Here is a 15,618-nt window from a genome sequence, read left to right on the forward strand (position 1 = left end):
TTATATATATATATATATATATATATATATATATATATAAATGAAGTGAGAGAAAGGACAAAGGTGGACACGGATTCCGATACAGCGGAGAAGCCATCCACGTAGGACTTTAAAACTTAAAAGAAAGCGAAGGATCAACTGTGTCGCTTTTCAAGGCCTCCATTCTGCTGGTGTTTTTCTTTCCTTTTAAGGAATCTAAAAGGAGAAGGGAAAACTGAAAAGAAGTGGTGCTCGGAGGGTGCGCTGGTTCATCGATGCACGCCGCGTTTTTGACCGCCGCAGCGATGACAACGAAGCTTCCGCAACCGTTCGCGGTGCGACACAAAGCCGGCGTCCACGGAATCTTTTCCTTTTTTTTTCTTTCCTTCTTTACTCGTTAAGGCGCGCCTGTTCGCACGGAGACGGCATCAGCCATCACGGATGGGTGACTGAGAAAGGAGGGAGGGGGGTCACCGTGGACTCCAACAACAAGCATTTTAAAAAGAAAGCGTGGACCGCATCTACTACCTCGCGTACTCCTCTGTTTAGATCTTGCTCTTCTGCCACTGACCCAGAAAGGCGCGCACCTCAGCCTCCTGCGCCGCCGTGATAGCATTGCTCTTCCTCCACAGGGGGAGCAGCTGGTACAGGCCGACCACTGCCTCGAACTCGTAGCCCAGCCCGTTCAGGAACGCCTTGGCGCCCATCTCACGATCGACCAGGACGACGATGGCCACCACCTCCAACCCCGCAGACTTCAGCTTGTCAATCGCCTCCACCTTCGTCTCACCGGTCGAGACGAGGTCGTCGATAATCACGACGCGGTCGCCCTTCTTGTACTCCCCCTCAATGGCGGCCTTCGTGCCGTAGCTCTTGGCCTCGCGGCGCGGGTAGATGAGTGGGACGTTCATCTCGTTGGAGATCGCGCTGGCGATGGGCAGGGCGGCGTAGGGCAGACCGGCAATGCGGTCAAACTTGTACTGGCGCAGCACCTTCGCGTACTCGCGCGCCACCAGCCGCATGATGCTCGGGTACGTCACTAGACGGCGCAGGTCGATGTAAATCGGCGACGTCTTGCCAGACTTGAGCGTGAAGGTGCCGAAGCGGACGCAGTGCGACTCCACCAGCGCCGTCGCCAGCTCGGTCGACGCGCCTTTGGCGAAGCGGATCGCGTTGATCTCCTCGCACAGCTGCCTCGTCGCCGCGCGTGGGTCGGCGGCACGGGCGATGCCGCGCGACACGTTGATCAGCATCCCGCTGCCATCCGCGCGGAGACCGGCGTCGAGACTCGCCTTGAGGCTGCCGCCCTGCGCACCGATGCCCGGCACGAGAAACCAAAGCGTCGGCGCACGGGCACGCACACGGGCGAGTGCCACCGGGTCCGTCGCGCCCACCACGAGGCCAACGTTCTGGTTTGAATTCCACGGCCCCTCCGCCCGCTCGGCCACCGCCTCGTAGAGGAACCTGTCCCCCACCCGGAGACACTGCAGGTCGTTGCTGCCCTTGTTCGACGTCTTGCACAGCACAAAGACGCCCTTGTCGGCGTAGCGCAGGAAGGACTGGAGGCTGTCGCCGCCCATGTAAGGGGAGGCGGTGATGGCGTGGGCGTGGAGGTGCCGGAAGGCCGACGCCGCGTAGGCATCCGCCGTGTCCGCGATATCGCCGCGCTTCGCATCGAGCACAACGGGGATGTTGGGCGGGACGGCACGGATCACCTCCGCCAGCACCGCCCAGCCCTGCTCGCCAAAGAACTCAAAGAAGGCCGCGTTTGGTTTGTACGCCGCTGCGTAATCTTTGGTCTGCTCGATCAGACGCTTGCACTCCTGCAGGGCGTCTTCGGCGGTCTTGGCGCGTGGGTCCAGGCCCACGCAGAGCAGCGTGTGCTTCGCACGCTCGTTGAGGAGGTCGAAGAAGGACATAGTTCGGTGCGTCTGGAAGCACAGAATACCACCAATAATAGTAGCAACGACAAGCACGAAAGGCAGAAATTTTACAAGCGTCGTTACGCAGCGGATGTTATTTAAAAGGGGGGGATTCTGTGGCTTTTTTTCTTTCTTGGACTTGGCGAGTGACGGCTGTCTCAGTGTTGTGGAGGGCAACAGATTTACAAGAACAGAAAAACGGATTGAAAGAAAGGCGCAGTAAAAGGCGGTGTAGCGCTATTCCATTTACAGAAGAGGAAGAAAGAATAGAAACACCTTGACGGAACCCTTTTGCACCCTTCCGAGCGTTCCCCGTGGGCAACCAGCGCGAACAGTATCCCAGACGTTGGAAGAAATCCTTCTGTTTTTGTTTTTGTTTTTTAAATCCCGCGAGCTCAACCCATCGGAATCGATTTGCGTCTCTTTTCTCTCCTATCACTCTCTGGCCCAGAGGCTCAAGGCACAACAGAAACAAAAGGAACAAAGAACTCTTCCCACATAATACCCGCCCTCTTAGCACTCCACACATACACACACAGACACACACACACATCAACATCAGTTCATACATAACAATAGAAATAATAATACTAATAAATCACGCATGAAGAACAGTAGCGGATTAAAGCAAACCGTGCACAGTCGGTGTACACAACGACGGCGCTCCTCAGGCAAAGGAAGATAGGCGCAGTACGTGTGTGGGTGTGCTTTTCTGGTCGACAGCGAAAACAAACAAAAGTAAAAGAAGAACACGTTGTATGATCCTACGAGCAAACACACACGAGAGGGTGAAAGAACAGAAGACCAAAGATCAAAAAAAGGTCCCATACATCCTACTCGGCCGACTCGCAACGTTGCTTCCGAGTGGTCTTGTTGTACTGGTTCCGTCGAGACAGCAAGAAGACAGAAAAGGGGGGAGAAAAAGAAAACCAAATTACACTATACATCGGACATCTGAACCTTAAACACGTGCGTCCACCTCCTGCAGGTCCAAGTCCCGCTCAAGATACGCTCCGTTGCCGCCCGAACTGCTTTCCAGGTCCGTCATCTGTGTCGTAGGTGCCGCGACGGCCACCAGCTCAGTAGCACCACCACCGGAGGCACCACCATCGTTCAACGCCGGTGTTTCTCCCTGCGCATTCGATGCATCCGGCTTCCGCTCCGCCTCCGCCGCTTCGCTGTCCCACAAATCCAAGCAGAAGAACTCGTACACGAACAGCACAAGACCCAATGCTCCAAAGAAGATGAAAATGATGGCCTGCCCCTTGTGCTGATCGCCCTCTTCTCCACCAGAAAAACCGATCACAGCAATCGGGTAGCACACGTTGATCACCAGATTAAAGAAGAACTGCCACAGCTGCGCGAAGGAGTTGCCGCGGGGACGGAACGACGGCGGAAAGATCTCCTGCAATATGACGTAGAAGCTGGGGCCCACAAAGAGCTCAAAAGCAAAAATAAAGAGACAGATGCCCACCACGGCGCAGGTGTTCGTCACGGAGGCGGAGGCCACGCCGGGGTACACGGGAATGCCACACAGGAAGAGGCACATACACGAAATAAAGCACGAGCCGAACAGGAAAAGTGTCTTCGGTGACACGAAGAGGCTGGCGGGCAGGGAGGCCACTGCGCCAACGAAATTGACCACCAAGGTAAAGAAAACGCCGAGGAACGGTGCCACGTTGAAGCTCGACATCAGCTTCGGTGCGAAATTCGTAAGTGCGTTGAATCCAGTAAAACGAAACGAGGCGTTGATCGCGATGACCATCATCAGCCGCGGTGCCATCTTCCAATAACTGTACTCATTTTGATTCAACGCACCCTCAACGCCTTTCTTAAACTTCACCTTCGAGTCCGCGCAGAAGACGCCGAGCAAGAACAGGAGAATTGCCAGAAGAGTCTGACCGGCCGTGATGCCCTGCATGCGCGCAGAGATGTGCTGACTTGCATTCGCAGCGTAGTCAATCGATTCGCCCTCCCCTACGCTGATAAAACCGGCAAGTAAGCTGCCCGTCGTACCGAAGATCTGAAACATGAACCCAATCTTCTGTTTATACCTCGGCAGCGCGTTCTCATGAACGTAGAGGGGGCAGGCCACCGTGATGAGGCCCATGAAGATGCCCAGCACAAAACGGCTGGAGGCAAGCACCCAGAAGTCATTCAAGGACGCGTGTAAGTGACCCATGATGCTCGTGACAACGCTGAAAAGCCCGCTGACGATGAACGTCAGCCGAGCGCCTATATGCGTCACCAGCGGACCGCCCAGAAATGCGCCGAACACGTTACCCGCAATCATCGAACCGGCAAAGATGGCGAGCTCCTTCGGTGAGAACCCGTTCGGGTTCTGGCACTCCTTCGCGCTGTACGACCACGTGCACCGGCTGTCCTGCAGGCACCGCATCTCCGCCAGCGTCGTATTGCCACCACCGCCCATCCACCCATCGTTCGGGTACGTCGCGCGGCACGTGATCGACAGCCACCCACAGTAGTTCAGCGACTGCGTCGTGCCGTCGTCCAGCGTCACCGTTGCGGTGCGCCACATGCAGTCCGCGAACGGCACCGACTCGCACCCCTTCTGGGCCGTGTAGAGGGCGCAGTTCGTGCCGGTCACAAACAGCTGCGTGTACACGGGCACCAGGGTGATCGAGTAGCCGGAGATGAGGCCGCAGATGATGGGCACCACTGTCACCTTGATGTTCTGACGGTTGAACGCGGCGAGCAGGCTTGCCGGGCTTCTTTGAAACTTCTTTGATTGCGGTGGGTTGATGTTGGGGCTGGTCATGGCGAACTCATCCTTCGGGTGGGCTTCGCGGTGATGGTAGGTGGCATGGGCGAGGTGGTCGCTGTGAAGGTCACCGTCGCTCTGCTGTGGTGGCGGTGACGCTCTCTCGTTGAGCCGAGATGCCCCACGGCCTGCTGTGCGCGGAGGGATGAAATGGTCCTCTGAGTCGAGGGAGGAGCCGGAGTGCTCTGTGTGTTCTTCGCGGTGGAGGCGACTGCGCAGCGGCGATTGCAGCGGCGACGGCTGCTGCGGCGGTGGTGGTGGTGGTAGTTGTGAGGACAGTGATGGAGGCGGTGGGACGGCAAGACGCAGCGCAGTGGAGATATCATTGCCTTGAAGGGGGCCATTCGGCGCCACCACCACCACGTCTGCGCTCGGCTGCGCTACAGGTTCTTCCGGCTGCGGCGCCGTTGGGCCTGCCAGCGCGCCGTCAGTGCCGGCGAACGGGACGGCTGGGTTTTTGTTCGAGGAGGAAGGGGCGTTGTTCGGCAAAGGGAGGAAAGCGGTAGAGGCGAAGGAGGCGTTCTCCTGTTGTGTCGGCCTGTCGTTACGCAGCATTTCCATCAGTGAACAGAATAAATATAATATAAAGAGAGCACGAGAGAGTAAACAGTTTTCTTAAATGGAAGAAAGAGGTGTCACTATATCCTTATTTGGCGTTGCTAAGGTGTTTGTAAGCCCAACGGCTAAAAAAAGCCTCCGTCTTGTGTCACGCACGAACCACGACAGATACGTCAGCAAATATATATATATATTTGCAGTTGTTTATACAAAAGGAAAAAAAAACACCGCCGCCGTAGCTTCTCAAAGCCGTACGTGGAGAAAGAAAGAAGTAAAAACAGTAGTAGATGTAAATCTGTGTTACTTGTTGACCCGTGAATGAGGAAAGCAAAAAAAGGGAAAAAAGAGGAGTGCTTTGGCTGCAGACAACGAAGATGGCGAGCTGCAGTTCACATCCATCACCTCCCGGATGATGCGACAGACTTACAGGGTTATTTATCGAATGGGTAGACTCGACGTCTAGACGTTTCACGTTTGCACACGTTATACACTTTTGCTGCAGTTTAACTTCAAAAAAAAAGGTAGTAGAGGAAATAGTTAGGTTTTCTTAAGATTCTGCCACACTTTATACAGAAAGTCTACTTGCCACTAGGATTCCAGCGAGACAGTGTTCTCAGCTGCGTGTCTCCGTGAAGGTGAAACTTAAAACGACAAGAAGAAAAACAAAGATCTGTAAATCAAATAGAGCGACAACCTTTCGCACTTACTAAAAAGGAGGAAAAGGAAAAATAAAGCTCAGGCAGTTTTGTGTGGGTGGGTACGTAGATGTGCTTCAATAAGGCAAATAAAAGCATGAGATGAATAATAACTAAAGCAGTGGCGAGGGAGGGGGGGGGGGGAGGGGGAGAGGGGTCTGGACGGTGTGTACAAGAACAGTGCGATTTTGCGGTTGTGATGCACATACAAATGACGGCAAAAACAAAAAGGATTTTCGATGACAGGGTTTTTTTTCAATATAAACACGAAAAGAGAAAGGTCAATTACTGCTGTGAAATAGCGTTGCGTGAGTTCACGTCTGCGACGGCAAGTCCAACACTCGAAACTCTCTGTAATGGTGTTTGACAGCTGGGATCAATTAATTCGACGCCCACATCGAATAAGGAAAGGGGAGGAAAACAGAAAAGGAAAGAGAGAGAGAGAGGAGAGAGAGAAGGAGAAGCGCAGATCAGGATGCTCTACAGTTTGTTGAGAAAATGTGCAGTTCAGCAGTGCAATACGCACGGCAGCCCACACAACTAGCAGCGGTGTTGGGAGAGCGTCATGTTCCGGCTCGCATCTCACCGTATATATAACAACCAGCACCCACACGAAAGAACAAGCAGAAAAGTCGGCGCCGTCCCGCAATTAGAAAAGAAGTGGCGGTTTCATTCGGAAGGCTAACAAAGCAGTCGAGGAGGAGCCGCAGTTTGGTATCCCCCCTTCCCCCTCCTCCGCACCACGACTCCTCGACCATCGCACCTCGGACGAGCAACAAACAGAAGAAAGCTTCTTTTTCCTTTCTGTTCTCTTTACGCGTCTTACCGGCGCTTTGTGATGGTGCGGAGTGTATTTGCTCTCTCGTGTATTTTCGTTTTAGTATCTGTTTCGACGCCATTCCCTTGAATGCCTCAGTGCCGTTAAAAGAAAAGGAAGCAAGCCTACAACACTCGTCGGCACACAACACACACGCCGGGCGAAGAAACGCGGTAACCCGCAAATAAAGATGCCTTTTGGTTTCAAGTCTGAAGGATAAATAAAGAGAGGAGGAGAGTGAACAGCACAGAAGAGTCTACACACACACACAGAGAGAGAGACAGAGACACACCGCCAGACAGACTCTCTGTTACCTGTGCAATCGTAACAAAATACATGAAATACCAAAAAAAAAAACATGCCGCCAGAAAGTAATTCGACAAAGAAAAACTAGAGAACAGAAATACTAACAGTTTAAAAAGAAAAAAAGAAATAGGAGCCTGATCATCGACGAGCCGTCCGTTCAGATGAGTCAGGAGCTCACGTTGTGAGCCAGAGAACACGAAAACACAGAGAGCGAGAGAGAGAGAGAAGGGACTTTTTTACGGAGCCGCAACTCCGACAACGTCAAAGACGGGCACGGAAAGCACGCCATCAACAGAAAAAAAGTTAAGTAAACCGCTTGCCATCACCTTTTCCGCCCCGTTTCAGATGCTAAACGCGCATTTCCACCTCGTCTGAGTTTAAGTCCTCCGGAGGCACCCCCATTTGATTCGACGTGCTGTCCCCCGTAACGTTGGGTATGGTGGGGACTTTTTCGGCAGCTTTGCGCTTCCGCTCCGCCTCCGCCGCCGTATCCCACAAATCCAAGCAGAAGAACTCGTACACGAACAGCACAAGACCCAATGCTCCAAAGAAGATGAAAATGACGGCCTGCCCCTTGTGCTGATCGCCCTCCGGGCCACCAGAAAAACTGACCACAGCAATCGAATAGCACACGTTGATCACCAGATTAAAAATGAACTGCCACAGCTGCGCGAAGGAGTTGCCGCGGGGACGGAACGACGGCGGGAAAATATCCTGGCACAGCACGTAGAAGCTGGGGCCCACAAAGACCTCATACGTGAAGATGTAGAGGCAGATGCCCACCACGGCGCAGGTGTTCGTCACGGAGGCGGAGGCCACGCCGGGGTACACGGGAATGCCACACAGGAAGAGGCACATACACGAAATAAAGCACGAGCCGAACAAGAAAAGTGTCTTCGGTGACACGAAGAGGCTGGCGGGCATCGACACCAGACCGCCAGCGCAATTGACCGTTAAGATGATGAAGACACCGAGGAACGGTGCCACGTTGAAGCTCGACATCAGCTTCGGACCGAAATTCGCTAGTGCGTTGAATCCAGTAAAACGAAATGTGGCGTTGAGCGCGATGACCATCATCAGCCGCGGTGCCATCTTCCAATAACTGTACTCATTTTGATTCAACGCACCCTCAACGCCTTTCTTAAACTTCACCTTCGAGTCCGCGCAGAAGACGCCGAGCAAGAACAGGAGAATTGCCAGAAGAGTCTGACCGGCCGTGATGCCCTGCATGCGCGCAGAGATGTGCTGACTTGCATTCGCAGCGTAGTCAATTGTTTCACCGACACCGATGCCGACAACAGCACCGAGAAAACTGCCAACGGTGGCAAACACCTGGAATACGAGGCCCATTTTGGGCTTGTAAAAGGGGTCTGCGTTCTCATGAACGTAGAGGGGGCAGGCCACCGTGATGAGGCCCATGAAGATGCCCAGCACAAAACGGCTGGAGGCAAGCACCCAGAAGTCATTCAAGAGCGCATCAGCGTGACCCATGATGCTCGTGACAACGCTGAAAAACCCGCTGACGATGAACGTCAGCCGAGCGCCCATGCTTGTCACCAGCGGACCGCCCAGGATCGCGCCGAACATGTTACCCGCAATCATCGAACCGGCGAAGACACCCAATTCAGCAATGGTGTACCCGTTCGGGTTCTGGCACTCCTTCGCGCTGTACGACCACGTGCACCGGCTGTCCTGCAGGCACCGCATCTCCGCCAGCGTCGTGTTGCCACCACCGCCCATCCACCCATCGTTCGGGTACGTCGCGCGGCACGTGATCGCCGGCCATCCGCAGTAGTTCAGCGACTGCGTCGTGCCGTCGTCCCGCGTCACCGTTGCGGTGCGCCACATGCAGTCCGCGAACGGCACCGACTCGCACCCCTTCTGGGCCGTGTAGAGGGCGCAGTTCGTGCCGGCCACAAACAGCTGCGTGTACACGGGTACCACAGCGATCGTGTAGCCGGAGATGAGGCCGCCGATGATGGGCACCACTGACACCTTGATATTCTGACGGTTGAAGAGGTGAAGGAGATTCACACGTGGAGGCCGCCGTTGCTGCGGCGAGGACGGGTGGCTCTTCAGCCCACACCCGTACGGCAGGCTGTCTGCGCTGCCGCCGCCTGCGCCGTGTTGAAGGAGATCATCCGCGCTGGTCTGGGGGCCGTCAATGTGGTCCTTGGGCAGGTGAGCATCGTGTGCGTCATGATCGTAGGTACCGTGGGCCAGGTGCTCCGTCAGCTCTGCGTTGTCTTCGATCAGTTCGTCGCTGCTGGCGTGGCGGCCGCCTTGCGGGTCGTAGTGGAGGGGGTCCTCACTGCGCAGGGATACTTCAGAAAACAAATCATCGTCCGCGTCCGCGTCCTCACGCTCCTCACGAGCAACTCTCTGCGGATGCGGCGGCGGTGCGGCGCTCGTCGCCTCGACGGCTGCATTGGTCGAGGGTGGTTCCGGCGGATTGGCAGGTGCGGGCACGCCGGCGTCCCCTTGGGGAGCGCTTTCCGAACTCATGACGGGTGATAAAGCAAAGAAAAAGGCTTTCCAGAAGAAAAAAAATGCTGAAAAGCAAGAGAGGTATACAGTGGACAGAAAAAGAGAAGCGTGCCCGTGTCCGACAACAACAGATGGTAAAGTTAGAAAAGAGAAAGAGAAAGATACTCGCCACGTCGCGCCTTTGCGGTTAGGTTCCCGTGATAGAAGTCTTCTTTTCCAAGGCAGTGAATTTCGGATGTGATGTAAGCCGAAGTGGCTCCTTTCCAGCGCTCTAAAGAAAAAACCTGATAATAGAGAAAACAACGGAGAGGGTTATAATAGCAGCTGATGTTCAAGCGCTCAGCTTTGTATTTATTAGAATGTCTTTATTTGATGGTGTGTGGGTGTGTGGGTGTGTGTTTTTGAAGGTCTGGTAGAACGGTGTTGATAATGGTATCTGCTACGCAAATGACTCGGATAAACTTCGCAAAAGTAAATAAAAAAGAAATACAAAAAGAGAAGAGTTTACAACCGAAAGAGAAAGGAGACGAAGAAGTAACTGCTGGGGAGGTGTGTATCAATACATAGTTAACGTCCACAACAGTTTTCAGCAAGTAAGCCAGAAGAGAAAAAACACAATGGAAAACAAAATGAAAACAGAAAGCAAGGAAACAAGGAAACAAGAAAATAATAACAAAACAAGAAAAATAGATGAGAGAACTCGGGCAGTGCTGCTCTTCTTGTTGTTGTTTGAGGTCTGTGTTTCTGTAGGACCCGCCAAGTATGCAGTTATTTGCTTGGTCCTTCTCTATTTATCTCTTTTTCTTTTTGGCTCTTTGAGGCGGTGCGTCAGGGTTGTTCTCTGACGAAGTACCGTGATGCGCACGCTAAAGAAAAGAGAGCGAGAGGGAGAGGGAGAGACACTTTCCACAGCAGGAGTTCTTTGTTGTTGTTGGATTATTGAAGAAAAGCTGCGCTTACGTGTTCCACGCCGGCGTTGCTCCCGGTAACTCGGCTCCCGTGGCGTATGCCGTGCGGTAATGCAAAAAAAAAAATGCACAGCTGTTGCTCTTCTTTCTGGTGGGGCAGGCACGTTAGAGGCGTAAGGAGGTGGCCGGGGCGTGGTCAAATGGTGGCTCTTTGAGGAAAGCAAATAAAAGAAGGAGACGATTGAATGCTATATAGTGACCTAAGCAAACGGAAATAAATAATAAGGAAGAAAGAAAGAAGGAAGGAAGGAAGAAGGTATGTTCCTGTTTTTCCTTTATATATATATATATATATTTTGTGGTGCTGCAAGCGCATCAAGAGAAAGCGAAAGGAGAGGCGAGGAGAGGTTCCCCCGAGTAAGAGCCGCTGACGGCGACGTGAAAAAAGGGAGAAAAGTAAAACCGCAGAAGAGAATACGGAAAGAAAGAGGCTGCGCTGCAGAAGATTCACTTTGGAAGGAGGGAAGACGCACCCGGCTTTTTTTGTTGTTGTTGTATTATTACTGTTTTATTTCTACACTTAGAAGCAAAATGAGGATATGTGGGAGATAGACACTGGCAGCACGTTGAAGCTCACAACACAAATCAATTGAGGAGGATGAAAGGGAGGAGGGTGGTCCTGCGATTGTAAGGCAATAAAACACGAGCTGCTGTAAGACTTCAAAGATGAACTACTTGGACGCAAACACGTTTCGAATTGTACGTTTGCCGGAAGACAGAATGGTGAGTACTTCTCGTTACGGTCGAGAGAGGAGAGAGAGAGAGGCCGGTGGGTAGAAGGAGAGAGAATTGGGTTAGATTTTTTTTTTTCAAAATGAAATATCGTCAAACGACAAACGGGGTAGAAGATGCTGACAGCGAGGCGCCCCTCCGCTGGCTTCTTCTTCCTATTGATGCTGTCGTTTAATGAAGGAGCTGAACACCTCGCCGCCTTTCAGTGCGTTTTCATGTTACCCTAAGGAACATGCGAACGTCACCGAACCAAGGAAACCCTTAGCCTTTTTTTTCCCAACGGAAAAAAAACCGTTTTTGGAAATGAGTTCAGCCACATAGTTTGTGGAGCTGTTGTTAGCAGGTGCGCCTGTGTTGATGCGTGCGTGCGTGTGTGCGTGTTTGTTTTAATCCCGGAAGAATAAAAGTAATAGCAATAGCGTCCGTCGAAGTACAACAGAAAAAACGCAGTAGGAGAAAAAAGACATCGGGAAATATGTGATGGGAAAGGCAGAAGTATGTATATATATATATATCCAACCAAAGACCCTTTCGAACTACCTAAAGGGTGTGGTGAAGAGTGCGGGAGCGAGCGGGGCGCCACCGCCTCGATTTGCGGTGCGGTGCGGAGTCGAACCACGGCTGCTTTCTTTCGTTCTTCTTCTCTCTACCTCTCTCGTACCTCCTCCTCCGCCTCACCCTCCACCGGTGAAACGATGTTGCCGCCTTCCCGCGCGCCTCGCAATGGCGCTGAAGCCGCCGCGGTGCTGCCGAAGGCGGTGCCCTGGAGGTCGTACATTTCCTTCTCAAAAGTAGCTGCCTCCGCAGGGTACTCCCTCTCCCTTGTCTCCTCCTCCCAGAGCCTTAAAAACAAGAGCTCGATGACGAAGCAAATAAGCCCGACCGCACCGAAGAAGATAAAGAGGATCGCCTGCCCCTTGTGCTGATCGCCCTCCGGGCCACCAGAGAAGCGCTCCGCTGCAATCGGGTAGCACACGTTGATAACGAGGTTGATAATGAACTGCCACAGCTGCGCGAAGGAGTTGCCGCGGGGACGGAACGACGGCGGAAAGATCTCCTGGCACAGCACGTAGAAGCTGGGGCCCACAAAGACCTCAAACCCGAAGATAAACACGCTAATTCCCGTGATGGCACACCCGTTCGTCACGGAGGCGGAGGCCACGCCGGGGTACACGGGAAGGCCACACAGGAAGAGGCACATACACGAAATAAAGCACGAGCCGAACAGGAAAATAGATCGAATGGAGAAGAAGGAGTCGAGCGGGATCGCGACGAGGGTGCCGGTGAAGTTGAAGACGGTCATGATCGTGTTGCCCACCAGCGGCGCCAGGCCGAGGCCGCCCATGATACTCGGTGCAAAGTTGAGAATCGCGTTGAAGCCGGTCAGCCGCATCGTGCAGTTCAGCACAACGGACATGATGAGCGGCCCCATCATTTCCCGATAGCTGTACTCGTTCTGATTCATCCCTCCGGCTTTCTTGCCGTACTTCACCTTACTCTCTGCGCTGAAGAAGCCGAGGCAGACCATCGCGAGCGACACGGCCGTCTGACCACTCGCCAGGCCCTGCATCCGCCCTGCGATGTCCGCGCTGCGGTCGGCGTCGTAGTCCACCGTCTGCCCCACGCCCAGCCCGATCGTCCCGGCAAGAAAGACGCCTAACGTGGTAAAGACCTGAAAGAGCGTGCCCAGCTTTCGGCGGTAGAGCGGTGCCGCGTTCGTGTTCACGTAGAGGGGGCAGGCCACCGTGATGAGGCCCATGAAGATGCCAATCACGAAGCGCTCCACCACGAGCACCCAGAACTCGTCCGTCGCGGCATCGACGTGGCCCATCACGGAGCACGCCACCGACAAAAGGCCGCTGATGATGAACGTCAGCCGAGTGCCCATGCTCGTCACCAGCGGACCGCCCAGGATCGCGCCGAACATGCTGCCCGCAATGATGCTGCCGGCGAAGACACCCGTGTCGGACGCCGAGTACCCCGACAGGTTCTGGCACTCCTTCGCGCTGTACGACCACGTGCACCGGCTGTCCTGCAGGCACCGCATCTCCGCCAGCGTCGTGTTGCCACCACCGCCCATCCACCCATCGTTCGGGTACGTCGCGCGGCACGTGATCGCCGGCCATCCGCAGTAGTTCAGCGACTGCGTCGTGCCGTCGTCCCGCGTCACCGTTGCGGTGCGCCACATGCAGTCCGCGAACGGCACCGACTCGCACCCCTTCTGGGCCGTGTAGAGGGCGCAGTTCGTGCTCATCTTATAAAGCTGCGTGTAAGGAGCGACGTAGCCGATGGTGTAGCCGTTAATAATCCCGCAGACGAAAGGAACGGCGGCGACCTGTAGGTTGTGTTTACTGAAGAAGCCGCGCAGCGTGACACGGGCAAGGGGTGCAGCGCCGTCTTCAGGATACTCGTCAACGTTTTCCTGCGAGTCCGCAACGTTATCAAAGTTGTCCCGTCGATTCAGGTTTTCCAGGTCATCGAGGTTGTCCACGTCATCCACCCATGGATCGCGCAGCTCTGCCTTCTTCGATGCCGCCTTCGCGAAGGTGTGCGCACCGCCCTCCCGGCTGCGATGGCGTGAGTCGCTCGGCGAGGGCCGGACAGGCTCCTCCCCCGAGGTGGGCGTCTCCGCTGGGGTGGTCGGCAGCGTCCGCAGAAGGGAGCTCCCGTGCAACATGCTGCATTCCCGACTCCTGTCCAGCAGCGGCGACGGGGGCGAGACGGCGTGTGTCCACTGCGGCAGCGGCGACGCATCGACCGCGTGCATGTTCGGCTTGACTTCTTCCGCTTCGCGCGTGCTGCCTGCCGGTTCGCTTGCGATTGTTTCTTCCGCCTTCGGAGGGGCGGCGAGGTCGTACAGATGCGGCGTGCTGCTCGGCAGCACCGCACCGGCCGAAGAGAGAGACGTCGGCATGAAGGTGAGCTGTTGTTGCCGCTGTGAGTTGTTGCCACTTGCTGTAGCTCGCCGGCCTGAGTTGAGTGCGTGCGGGTAGCGATAGGCTCCGAGTGTTTTCCGCTGTGGTGGTTTTTTGCTTGTGCCGTACTAGAGAAAAAAAAAAGAATAGGCGCTTTGCTGTGGGTTTTATTTTGATGTGAAGAGCAAAACACTGAAATGTAAAAACAGTAAATAAGCGCCACTTGAGAAGATGTTTTCGGGTCCAGATGGTTGCCTTGCGCGCTGTTCACCTCCTGCGTCCCGTGAAACTCGAAAACAAAAAAGGGGGGAAAAAAAAACTCAGCAGCCACCGACACAACGTACGAGAACTTCAACACGCAAAAAGATAATATAAAATAGAATGACCTCGACTGAGAAAGGTCGTTTACGTATTGTTGCCGAAGGCGGGTAATAAGCGTGGGAGACGCAGTAAATGAGAGATGCAGAAGGGGTTTTTTCTTCAAGTTTTGTTGACAAGGAAAAGAAAAGGAAGAAGAGAAATGCGCTGGCAGGGGTTACGGAGACGCTTGCTTGTCACGTGAGACAATAAACAAAGAAAAAAAAACAAAGAAAAAAAAACAAAGAAAAAAAAGGTAAGGAGACAACAAAAACAAAAGCGGGTTACCCACGAAAAGGTATTATTTTCTTTGCTTCTTTCATGTCCCGCAAACGAATGCGGCGTTGCACGATCGCACGTAGGCGATAAGAGAATGCGATAGGAGGCGAGACTATTCTCCGTACGACCTGAAATCACCACCGACAAATCGAATTGACTGGTGCTGGATTGTTTGTTGGTTGCCTGTTGTTGATTTCTTTTTCCACAGAAGAGAGAACGAGAGAGGAAGAGGGGCGGGGGAGGAGGAGGTGTTAATAGCCTTTGGCAGTGATGCTGGGTCTCTTCCACAGATATATATAGGAATAGCTAGTAAAGACAAGTAAAGCAGTCGTGCTACGCAGTCCGAGAACTTGCGGAGACGATGTGACACGGTCAGAAGGAAGAAAGGAAGAAAGGGGCGGAAAAGTCCGCTCGCCGTGAAGAAATCAGAGAAGTGATGTGCAACAGCAAGTCTTCAAATGAGTGTGCATGTATATATTAACGAATGTGCTCTAGCGGTTGGATTTGTGGAAAAGTTAGAAGTAGGAAGAGAACAGAAGGCGGTAGAGAGAGAGGAGGGTGACAGCAAAGACGAAGTACGGATTGCCCTGGCAGTTTTTCTTCCACGCAGCGTGCGGAGCCTCACACGAGCGCCACCAATCACGGCGGGCACAGTGCACGCCCCAGAGAAACCAAGTAATCGTTTGTCTTTGACAGCAATGTGACTCATCAGCAACGAGATACCCTTTTTTCTTAGTGCCGTATTCGTCCCATACGAATCGCCCCTCTGTCTGTTGTCTGTTGTCGATCGGTGTTGTTGTGTGAAAGAGGGCTCTCTGTCT

General features: G+C 53.7%; 4 protein-coding genes across 7 annotated transcripts; all 4 read right to left on the reverse strand.

Annotated features, from left to right (window-relative positions):
- Positions 1–524: 524 nt before the first annotated feature.
- Positions 525–2,059, reverse strand: ABB37_06650 (putative orotidine-5-phosphate decarboxylase; the record flags this gene model as incomplete). 2 transcript variants are annotated; one of them, XM_015804991.1, is made up of 1 exon in its annotated part: positions 525–2,059. In XM_015804991.1, exon 1 carries the CDS (start codon positions 1,896–1,898, stop codon positions 525–527), a length of 1,374 nt encoding a protein of 457 aa, XP_015656284.1. In that variant the 5' UTR covers positions 1,899–2,059. The 2 variants fall into 2 exon arrangements, with proteins under 2 accessions (XP_015656284.1, XP_015656283.1); XM_015804990.1 differs by having other exon boundaries at positions 525–2,055.
- An 803-nt stretch (positions 2,060–2,862) lies between these two features.
- ABB37_06651 (putative lmgt2) lies at positions 2,863–6,307 on the reverse strand (the record flags this gene model as incomplete). Its single annotated transcript, XM_015804992.1, has 1 exon — positions 2,863–6,307. The coding sequence occupies exon 1, from the start codon at positions 5,242–5,244 to the stop codon at positions 2,863–2,865; it is 2,382 nt and encodes a 793-aa protein (XP_015656285.1). The 5' UTR covers positions 5,245–6,307.
- Positions 6,308–7,407: 1,100 nt separating this feature from the next.
- On the reverse strand, positions 7,408–11,248 carry ABB37_06652 (glucose transporter lmgt2; the record flags this gene model as incomplete). Of its 3 annotated transcripts, none has more annotated exons than XM_015804995.1 (1): positions 7,408–11,248. In XM_015804995.1, exon 1 carries the CDS (start codon positions 9,562–9,564, stop codon positions 7,408–7,410), a length of 2,157 nt encoding a protein of 718 aa, XP_015656288.1. In that variant the 5' UTR covers positions 9,565–11,248. The 3 variants fall into 3 exon arrangements, with proteins under 3 accessions (XP_015656288.1, XP_015656287.1, XP_015656286.1); XM_015804994.1 differs by having other exon boundaries at positions 7,408–11,245; XM_015804993.1 differs by having other exon boundaries at positions 7,408–10,715.
- Positions 11,249–11,892: 644 nt separating this feature from the next.
- Positions 11,893–15,289, reverse strand: ABB37_06653 (glucose transporter lmgt1; the record flags this gene model as incomplete). The annotated part of the gene is made up of 1 exon (XM_015804996.1): positions 11,893–15,289. Exon 1 carries the CDS (start codon positions 14,158–14,160, stop codon positions 11,893–11,895), a length of 2,268 nt encoding a protein of 755 aa, XP_015656289.1. The 5' UTR covers positions 14,161–15,289.
- Between the last annotated feature and the right edge of the window lie 329 nt (positions 15,290–15,618).

This window comes from Leptomonas pyrrhocoris (assembly GCF_001293395.1).
Source record: "Leptomonas pyrrhocoris isolate H10 chromosome Unknown, whole genome shotgun sequence".
NCBI lineage: Eukaryota > Euglenozoa > Kinetoplastea > Trypanosomatida > Trypanosomatidae > Leptomonas > Leptomonas pyrrhocoris.